Source organism: Notolepis coatsorum (assembly GCF_963971535.1).
Source record: "Notolepis coatsorum genome assembly, chromosome: 6".
In the NCBI taxonomy this organism is placed as follows: domain Eukaryota; kingdom Metazoa; phylum Chordata; class Actinopteri; order Aulopiformes; family Paralepididae; genus Notolepis; species Notolepis coatsorum.
Window position 1 is genome coordinate 169,099,725 of NC_140170.1, and position 11,233 is coordinate 169,110,957.

General features: G+C 46.3%; 1 protein-coding gene across 1 annotated transcript; it reads left to right on the forward strand.

Moving 5' to 3' along the window:
• The first annotated feature begins 4,025 nt into the window (after positions 1 to 4,025).
• On the forward strand, positions 4,026 to 11,127 carry rplp0 (ribosomal protein, large, P0). The gene is made up of 8 exons (XM_084316137.1): positions 4,026 to 4,054; positions 5,769 to 5,875; positions 6,487 to 6,662; positions 7,477 to 7,564; positions 8,618 to 8,764; positions 9,342 to 9,527; positions 10,018 to 10,158; positions 10,901 to 11,127. The coding sequence occupies exons 2-8, from the start codon at positions 5,822 to 5,824 to the stop codon at positions 11,057 to 11,059; spliced, it is 951 nt and encodes a 316-aa protein (XP_084172263.1). The 5' UTR covers positions 4,026 to 4,054; positions 5,769 to 5,821; the 3' UTR covers positions 11,060 to 11,127.
• Positions 11,128 to 11,233: the final 106 nt, after the last annotated feature.

Genomic DNA, 11,233 nt, shown 5'->3' on the forward strand with positions numbered 1-11,233 from the left:
TCATTGAGATGAGTCTGTTCCAGATCTCTTTGCCAGGTCTCTACAAGAAATAGACAGCTTAACTCTTCCCGGACAAAAAGGTCATTTATAATAAAATACTTGTTGGTTATGGATCGAGGATTGAGGAGGGCCATTTTAATAGTGGAGCTATTCTCTGGGTTAGCTGGAGTACCTATGGATAGTGCGTGCAGGTGACCCCCTCTACATCGCCTGCCCACCAGCAGTTTACTTGGCCTGTAGCCCACAATTGTTGGAATGGGAGCGGGAGGCGGGGAGGAGAGGGCACAATGATAATTAATGTACATCAAATTGTCTCTTTGAAATGTATGTAGGCCTACAGGTAGCCGCGTAATAGGCTCTTCGTAAGTTACAGCTTGGAGGGGCTGCACTTGTGACATGTCATGGTGGAGGGAGTGGTGCTGAGAAGACCTATAGTCCTGACATCACTTTGAGGCAGACCTGACATAGCAGTGGAAATGGCTAGCTAGGAGCCTAGGACTTTTCTTCCTTTGGTGTTGGGATGTAATCTGTCACAGTACAGGCTAGGTTTTTTCCAAAATGCATCAAAGTTGCTGACGTAACCAAAACCACGAGCATCGCAAATGCCAGATAACCATCTATCAGCACTGTATGTCCGGCTAAAATTTTCGGAGCCTCGGTCAAGAGTGGGGAGTAAACCAGAGAATATACCGTTTTTTCCCAGGCATTCTATAATCATTCCCAGTGTCTTGTAATCATTGCCTAGCTTGATTGACCCCCCCTTACCTCGGATGTCATTTGTGCCAACATGGACAATCACTGTGTGTGCTGACTTGTTGCGTTCAACAATACCTGGGAGGAATTGAATTAAATCCAGAATTTTAGCCCCGGAGTAAGAGTATGAGATAGCATTTGGGATGTTAACATATCTGACAATAGTCACCCAGGACGATATACTCTGGAGGGGGGATGTGAAAGCTAGTGGGCCTGGGGCCAGCTGTGCTAGCCTTAGCTAAGTTGCTAGCACCAGGGGAAAGAGTAGCTATGCTAGCAGCATTAACCACGGAGGGGGTAGGGATAGCTAAGCTTGTAGCATCAGCACCAGAGAGGAGGGAAAGGCTAACGTTGGCTATGCCATCCAACGCTAGCAGTCCTGTGCTAGCAGGTGTGTCCATAGACTCTGCATCCGATCCATTCAGAGTAGGAGACTCCGGCACAGGATCCTGCAGGCGACCACGCTTGGCCACCGGAGAGCAAGAGCCAGGAGGATGCTGCAGTGTAGCGAGTGGGGCGAGAGAGCAGGACTCCGGGAGGGAGCCCGCTTCCTGCTGCGGGGCACCTGGCAGCCGTTCCCATCAGGCTGCCACGAGGCAGAGCAGGCACTGTCAATGGATGAATGTAGTCCTGGGAAATCACCCAGTGGAGCAACATAGCCAGCCTGGCGACGTCTCCCAGGCACTGCCACGGCCCGGGGGAACACAGGCATAGAGGATAAGGGCGAAGCAGTCCCACCAGAACGCTCAGCCAGTGGGGAGAAAGGGCCAGATGAAAGCTGAGGAGAGGCAGGGTCGAAGAGTGGAAGAGATAATTTTGTAAGTTTAGCCCAAGATTAACAAGCAGAATCTACAAATGGACAGCTAAACACACAGCAGACAGCAGTCTCACATTGCTAGACCCATATCCACGCTACAGCACTGTGCCAATGCAGTTAACAGGAGTGGAATTTAATTCTGAAAATAGTGACTCATGTATCAGTTTTTAAATATGCTACAAACAGGATTATGGTGCGTTTCGTTAATAGATTAAGTTCTGACATGTTGCAAAACAGGTTATTTTTCTGTAATGAGTCGGGTGCCGTGGGGAGTTACAGGGTGCCTCTGTCAATAAAAAGTTTGAGACCCAATGGCCTGGAGGACACAACCACTGAGGAAAAGGCCACAACTCACTTCTCCAGGGATTGATTGATTGAAAAGTTTATTAACAGATTGCAGAATGGGTACAGTACAGTACAGCTCAATACATACAATTGTTAAGGGGATGCAGACCAGAGAAAGACTTTCGTCTTGTTTACATCAGGGTAGGGTTGTTCTCCAGGTGACCACGGGTGGCTTTACGAAAACACACAGCACAGTCTGCCAGTACAATAGCACGCCAAGGGGTCTCTCTTGCGCGCCGAGGTGACGATGTGGATCCTCTGGTTCGTCAGAGCGTGCAGCTTGCGGATCAGCTCGTACAGGCGAGGACCGGGCTCGGGGTGAACGTCCAGGATCTCCAAGCGCTCCAGGTGTGGCAACGACTGAAGACCCAGAAAGTCTTTCTCCGGGACGCCCTGGTGGCGGATCGTGAGGCTCCGGAGTCGAGGGACCAACTGGGGGATCTGCGCGTTGCCCCAGCCTGCATACCACAGCCACGGGTCCAAGTGAAGGTGGAGGAGGCCCGGGACGCGCTTCGCCACGACCGCCAAGTCCTCCAGCCGGTGTTCCATACACAGGGTCAGACGGGTCACTGTGGCCGGGATGGAGTCTGCGTACATATGAAGCGGGGGGCCCTTGACAATGACGAGGGCCGACAGACAACTGAGGTCGCTCAGCCATGTTTTCAGGTGACACAGGGGAGCCAACACCGAATCCTCCTCCGTGTGTGATAGCTTGTAGAACAGAGTGAGACTCTGAAGGCCGGACAGGCTCCTCATCGCGTCTTTTGACAGTGAAGGGTCACCGTAGTCGATAAGCTCCAAGCTGGATAAGGCCAGACCGTCGAGCTGGAAGCCCTTCCCTCCTCCCTGGCTCACAGCCAGATGCGCGGGGTGCATTAACCAGGAAAGGTGCTTCAGCTTGGGGAGGCGGGCGATCGTGGAGTGAAACGTCTTAACCGGGATGTAGTTTTTTCCATCCGGATGATACGCAAGAGATGTCAGATTGGTCAACTGCGAGATGGCACTGATCAACGGCACGTTTGTCTTATCGAGGAAGCAAATGCCACACAAACTCAAGTGAGTTAGTTGTTGAGGTAGAGACACACTGGAATCAAAGTTCATCGTGACAGAGTGCCCCCCCCTGACAAGTTGTACAGCCAAGCGCTTTAAGTTAGGGAATTTCTTTAAGAAGTTGAGGCCCTTGTCGGAGACGTTATCCAGGAACAGTGCTAATGTGGCGAGAGTTGGAAGCGACAGGGCGAGCTGCTCCCAGGCTTTCTCTCTGACATACTGCTGCACAATACGCACACTTTGGATTCTCCTGCGGCGAAGAGTGGCCCAGAACTGGGGATTGTAAGTGTTTCCATTTACGAAACTCAGCGCCACTGTATAGTCTTTCCAAAGAGATCCGTGGTCAACGAGTTTCTTGAAATACTTGCAGCAGGTACGGATGTTTAACTTGTCTGCCGTTGACAGATATCCAAAGACGTGGACCCAGAGCTCCGAGGGGAGTCGAGGTGACAGCAGTGCCATTTGCAAAGTTGAGGCTGACGTTCACTGGTGATAATACCACGTTAGTATCACTGATAGTTTACAGTATCAAGCTATTAAAACTCATTCATGCGTTAATTACTAATTAGTCTGTTCGACTAGCGAGAACACTTGCCCCTTTCTTGTACCTTGGAGCTATAGTACCTTCAAAACCTATGTTTTGATCCCAGTTATGTCGCTGAGTGGCGTGATTACGAAACCAAGCCGCATTTCTCGGAGACGCTCACTGATTGGCCGACGCCTGTTTCTACACTGGCACGCCGCTGAGTGTCACCGTAGCAAGAGCAAGACTTCCGCTCGGATGTTTTCAAATTAAAAGCAACTATCTATTCTATAGGATAAACAACGTTATTTTACACATGCAAATGTGATTGTTTACTTATGATTATAATAGTAATAATAATATAATCTAATAATAATAGCTCTTATACTTTGGGTGAAGTTCCTCTCTTCCAGCCGGATGTTCGTTCGCAAATGATCGACAGAAACATTTTCCAATCACCGAGGGGTTACCGCCCTTTAATCTACTGTGATTGGTTACTCGCGTTGGTATATAAGGAGTTCTCACTTCCTCCTCGGTCTCTTTCTTTCACGCGACCCTACTTCGTGGTAAGCGGATGTTCGAGCTCTGTTATCTATTTCTTAAAAAAACACATTTATAACAATATTACGATGCCGTGTTGTGTATGTATGTAATGGAACTACAAAAGTACAGAGAGGCTAGATCTTTTCTGTTATTTCTATGTCCGTTGGTGTGTAATGTGTATATATATCCACTGCGGCCTAATGAATTCATGCTACCTACTGTTAGCTTACCATGGGAGCATCTTAACGTGGCTCTGCATGTGACGTTGACCGCATGCTATTCACGTCATGCTACCACTAACCCTATCAGTTGGACGTATTAACTATAATATTGTATGAGCTGCACGTTTACTAGTCACGATTCATACACTTAAGGCGTACGGTTTAGTCAAATCTCCCATGTGTTATTTTTTTTATAAACGTGCTTCACTCAGGAAGGGAACTGTAGTGCATTTTATTTGACAAAGCTTGGGAGGCAAGGCAGAATACGTCTAAGACCGAGCAGTAATTAGTATTTGGTTAATGTGATGTAGTAATGGAACACTCGTTTCACGATATTTATGTTATGAACGTGGGGCATCCCATATCTCAAGTTTCAAGTTTCTTTATTAGTTGTCATGTCATACAGAATACTTTGCATTAAATGTTTCTGTTGCTCCTAAATGCTAGATAATAAGATACTGAACACTGGTAGGAGCACTCATTCAAGGGTACTACGACTATGCTTGCACCTCATGGTACCAAAGCAGCTCGCGCTAAAAACAAGATTACAAACATCACAAAACAAACTAGTCGGACTACTACTTGACCTTACCCTTACTACTTGAGTACTAAATACCTGTGTGTCCCTATGTTGAGTCTGTCATAAATGTCAATATGAATTTAAAATGGGGGACCCTGATGTAAACAAGACAAACGTCTTTCTCTGGTCTGCATCCCCTTAACAATTGTGTATTGAGCTGTACTGTATTGTACCCATTCTGCAATCTGTTAAATAAAGTTTTCATTCATAGTATAAAACAATATAATAAGTAGGGATGCTCGATATTGGCTGTTTTACCTATACCGATATTGTCTAACTCTTAATTTCCGATATATGCAGAGTTTCCCCCCCAAAAAAATTGAATAATTTCAGGAAATTAACATTACATATCTCTTGTGAAATTAACCCAACATTATGTATACTCTTGACAATAAATAAAATCAGAATTTTGTTATTACTTGCTTGCCTCGGTAAATAAAGGTTATTTTTTAAACCGATACCGATATTTTCCGATATCGCATTTTAATGCAGATAATATCGGACATCCCTAATAAGAATAAAATAGAAAAGACTAGTGTAAACAACACAATTGTTCAGTGTATCTATATATACAGCTGATACAAAAATGGTTGAGGTATAGCTTAGCTTGTGGTGCCACCTTGTAGTGGTGAGGTGCAATCTGTATTGGTGCTTCCCTCGTTTAGTTTGGTTGCATATCCAAAACCAGTATATCCCTCGTTCATAAATAACTTGTAGCAGGACAAGTTACAGAGCAGCTTGTTAAGTGCTGTGCTGTCGTTCCCCCTGCAAACAACAAACTGTTACTTACTATCCCTGTCTACCTGCATCCCACAGCAGGCAGGGACGCTAGTTTCAGACAGCTTCACATGGTCTCTACGGTAGAATCACAAGCGACGTGTCAGTTGTGTAGTGCATTTTGTAATCTTATAATGTCATGGTGTTACTTTCTTGCAGATAACCTTGTCTTTAAACCAGCTACTTAAGCGATCCTTGGAAGCACTGCAAAGATGCCCAGGGAAGACAGGGTCACGTGGAAGTCTAACTATTTTATGAAAATTATCGTAAGTATAATTTACACACGTGCCCACTGACTTTTGAGGGGAAATTTGCACTTAGAATTTATGCCATACCTGCTTTGACAACTAACTCGAAACAAACCTTTTTCACGACCTTCAATTGCTTGTCAAGAGTTTGCCTCAGAGTGCAGGATAAGTTACAGAGCAGCTTGTTCGGTGCTGTGCTGTCGTTCCCCCTGCAAACAACAAACCTGTTTCCTTCTATCCCTGTCTGCCTGCATCTCACGACAGGCAGGGACGCAGGTCTCAAACACTTTAATGTACTGAGTGCACACTCGAGCGTAACAGAAACCATACTTTAAACTGATCATACGTCAACCTAATGTCTACAAAGGTTACGTTTTCTCATTCGGAGCTACATTTTCAGTGGGTGTGCCATTTTGCTGGCCATCTGTTTGACACTATTTAGAGACGCCTTAGTTTTAGAAGTCTCATGCACCTCTTGAATTGTAGCTTGTCTTAATTTAAAAATGATAATGATTCAATCGACTCCTCAAATAGCTAGCTAAAAATGTTTTTTGGTATTCAAATAATTTTAATATGCTTGTCTTAAACGTCTTTGAATGTGCTGATATCTCTTCCTGTTCTGTTTACAGCAACTTCTGGATGATTATCCAAAATGCTTCATTGTGGGAGCCGACAATGTGGGCTCCAAGCAGATGCAGACCATCCGCCTGTCCCTGCGTGGCCGGGCTGTGGTGCTGATGGGCAAGAACACCATGATGCGCAAAGCCATCCGTGGTCACCTGGAGAACAACCCTGCCCTGGAGAAGTGAGTTGTGGCCTTTTCCTCAGTGGTTGTGTCCTCAAGGCCATTGGGTCTCAACTTTTTATTGACCAAGGCACCCTAACTCCCCATGGCACCTGACTCATTACAGAAAAGTAACCTGTTTTGCAACATGTCAGAACTTACTCTAGAAACAAAACGCACCATAATCCTGTTTGTAGCATATTTAAAACGGAGTCACTATTTTCAGAATTAAATTCCACTCCTGTTCACTCCATTGGCACAGTGCTGTAGTGTGGAGATGGATCTAGCAATGTGAGACTGCGGTGTTAGATTCTGCTTGTTAATCTTGGACTTTAGTGGCCAAACTATCAGCTGATGCTGTGGAGAGCTGAACGGATCCCAGACCGTCGTGGTCTTCACTCGTAGACCTAGTCAGTCTTCATTGTCTGATCATTTGGAACAAAACACGAATGCACCTTGTGCTCGGCAACAAGTTGTGAAACCGTATTTGTGACGTAAATAGTATAGCGATATGCCGTTTTAAATGAACCGATAGTCAAAATGAGTTTATAAGCTGAATAAGTATTTTCACCCCATATCAAATATCATTATTGGTGCTTTCCTCGTTCATAAAATGTTCAAGTAGTTTATGTAGCAGGACAAGTTACAGAGCAGCTTGATCAGTACTGTGCTGTCGTTCCCCCTGCAAACAACAAACTGTTACTTACTATCCCTGTCTACCTGCATCCCACAGCAGGCAGGGACGCTAGTTTCAGACAGCTTCACGTGGTCACTCTATGCTAGAATTATAATGTTGAATGTTGCCTGTGGCTGAATATCTGTTGTGTGTTCCCAGGCTTCTGCCCCACATCAAAGGAAACGTGGGCTTTGTCTTCACCAAGGAGGATCTGGCTGAGGTTCGAGATCTGCTGCTGGCCAACAAGGTGAGTCCAGAGACTCGCCAAGTCCTCGCTGCCTGTATAAGCTGCACAAAGAGTTGGTATTTCAACTACAATTCAAGGTTCACTGGCATTTATGGCATCTTTTCTCTCCAGCCCCACACAGTCTGAGACCATGAACCTGACGTCTTGACCAATCGCCATACACTTGCATCACTCGTGTCTGTGCTGGGATCGGCCCTGCCCTCCGATGAGGGCTGACATTTCAGAAAAACATGGTCACAGTTCCTGCAGTGCGAACACAACAAAAAAGGGTACTTCCACTAACTGTTCTGAACTAAAACCCTAGTATCTTCACTTATTATATAGTCCCTTTGGTGAGACCAATGACATGGCTTGGAGACATTTGCACTTAGAATTGATGCCATAACTGCTTTTCAACCAATGACATGTCAAGAGTTTGCCTCAGAGTGCAGGACAAGTTACAGAGCAGCTTTGTTCGGTGCTGTGCTGTCGTTCCCCCTGCAAACAACAAACCTGTTTCCTTCTATCCCTGTCTGCCTGCATCTCACGACAGGCAGGGACGCAGGTCTCAAACACTACTATACAGGTTTCACTGCACAATTGGAGGAATAAAGTGTTGCTTGAAAAGAGCGTGCACAAATCTGTTGGTCTGGTACTTGTGCTTACCGTCTTCTCCATAGTCAGACAAGAAGATGGATACAGTTTCTTCTGTCTGTAGAAGGCCGGCCAGCTAGCTTGGCACAATCAATGGAAGTGGATACGGACCACTAACCTAGCTTAAATATCTTACAAAAGAAATTGCAAACTGCAAGGTTAGTGGTCTGTATCCGCTTAATTTGTGCTAATCTAGGCTAGCTTGTATCTGGATAGCTTCCCGTTTCCTCATGCACACGTGGAGCTATTCAAAGTACCCAACGTTGGAAATTCTAATACGAACCGTGTAACAAGTACCAGTTCCAACACTACTTTGAATGAAACATTGTTTATGCACAGGTAATATGTTCACTATTATGTAAGGTTTATCCCTGGTTTTATTCTTCCTAGTGAACCTGCTCCTCTGTCTCCGTTTTCCAGGTGCCTGCTGCTGCCCGTGCCGGAGCGATGGCCCCCTGTGGGGTGGTTGTGCCCGCCCAGAACACTGGTCTGGGTCCTGAGAAGACTTCTTTCTTCCAGGCTCTGGGCATCACCACCAAGATATCCAGAGGAACCATTGAAATCTTGGTGAGTTCGAAATGCCTCAGGCTTGGGTGTACCTGCCTTCCTGCAAGGGGATATACCTCGTTTAAGATACCATTTGTCATGAAAGTGCTACATGTGCCTATGTACGTCAGTGTTTCTCTTTGCACTCTGGATGTGCATATTTGTTTTAACAGCTTTCATGAATGTAAAATGCTTGCTGATGTGAACTCCAGCCCCTTTTAGTCTTGAACCAGCAGGATAAGTTACAGAGCAGCTTTGTTCGGTGCTGTGCTGTCGTTCCCCCTGCAAACAACAAACCTGTTTCCTTCTATCCCTGTCTGCCTGCATCCCACGACAGGCAGGGACGCAGGTCTCAAACACGACAATCAGTCACGCTTTCTAGACGGTTATGGAGCTAATCTAGCTTCCCTCTATAGACCACATGTGCCAGGAAAATGGTTGATTAAATGCAGATCCTTTTAGAAATGTTTAGCCCCCCTAAAATGGGGTCACTTGTCTGAAGGTAACGTGTGACACAAACTAGGTAAAATTTTCTGTAGGATGCAATTGAGTATCTGGGTGGTATAACTCATGTCTTTCTCGCCTTCCCCTCCCCCAGAGCGACGTGGCATTGATCAGGACGGGGGATAAGGTGGGCGCCAGCGAGGCCACGCTCCTCAACATGCTCAACATCTCGCCCTTCTCCTTCGGCCTGAACATACAGCAGGTGTATGACAACGGTAGTGTCTACAGCCCTGAGGTGCTCGACATTACAGAGTCTGCCCTGCACGCCAGGTTCCTCGAGGTGAGTCTGTCACCCCCCCCCCCCCCCCCCCAGTACAGTGCAGGATAGTTACAGGGCAGCTTGTGTGGTGCTGTGCTGTCGTTCCCCCTGCAAACAACAAACTTGTTTCCTTCTATCCCTGTCTGCCTGCATCCCACGGCAGGCAGGGACGCAGGTCTCAAACACTACTACACGGGCTTAAAAGAATATGTGCACATCTGTTCTGGTAATTGGCTCACATTGTAGATTACCCATTTAAAGGGATGGTTCTAATTTTTGGAACCCTTGCCCATAAATGGCCCACGTATTGCTATAGATTTGAATCTGTACGTAAAGAGCAAGTTTCACTTACCAACAGGTTAATGTGCCTATTGATAATGGTAGCTTGCAAACTAACTAGGCGTTTGTTATTGAAGATGTGATCCACTAGGATGTGCAGACCAGTGTTTTTATTATTGAAGATGTGATCAGGATGTGGAGATCCGTGTCTGACCTGTCTTTGTCCCTGCAGGGTGTGAGGAACATTGCCAGTGTGTGTCTGGAGATCGGCTACCCTACTCTGGCCTCCATCCCACACTCCATCATCAATGGGTATAAGCGAGTCCTGGCTATCGCCCTGGAGACTGACTACTCCTTCCCCCTGGCAGACAAGGTATGACCTGACATTTATATTGTGGTATATTTAGAATCTGAGTAACTATTGTGAGACTTGTCAAGAGTTTGCCTCAGAGTGCAGGACAAGTTACAGAGCAGCTTTGTTCGGTGCTGTGCTGTCGTTCCCCCTGCAAACAACAAACCTGTTTCCTTCTATCCCTGTCTGCCTGCATCCCACGACAGGCAGGGACGCAGGTCTCAAACACGACACACCGGTCACTATTGTACTTCTAGGCGGTGATAATCTAGCTTAGACAGGCGGGGTCTATTCCTCTTGGGACGGGACGCGTCTATTCGAATACCAACCGTTTTGCTAATCTGATTGGCCACTGTTTCTGGTCATGTGACATGTGCGCCCAATCGCGTGACTCGCCCATTTCCGCCCCGACCAGCAGCAAACTACCTAACGCCTAGTTTATCACTGTTTAAGCTTAGGCGACTCTTTTGAAGTTGGTTAGAGTTTGGAATCGGGGCTGGCGTTCTATCGCCATGCTCTAAGGCAAACTAACCTTAACCAACTTCGAAAGAGTGCCTAAGTTTAACCGGCGAAAGAACTTGCCGTCACACGATTGGTGCACATGTCACATGACCAGAAACGTCAGTGGCCAATCAAATTAGCAAAACGCACAACGGTTGGTATTCGAATATAGGCGGACGGGACACATCAGTCATGCAATCCAGAGATATAAAAATGACAGAATGCTTAGAATGTATAAATTAATGCTAAATCTCCTCCCCAGGTTAAGGCCATCCTGGCTGACCCCTCTGCCTTCGCGGCCGTGGCTGCTCCCGCTGCCGTAGCAGAGACCGTTGCGGCTCCAGCCGCTAAGGAGGAGGTCAAGGAAGAGTCAGCCGAGGAGGGGTCAGATGATGACATGGGCTTCGGCCTCTTCGACTAACACGCCTAGGCGAACACGACTGTTAATGCTGTATCATCTGCTTTCAATAAACGACATCCAAACGTCAATTTGCCTCTGTTCACCGTTTGTGTTTCACTTGATTCCTAATATGGTTATTTCAGAGCTGACAAATGTATTGCCCAAGTAAAGCTAAAAGTATTATAAGCCATTATT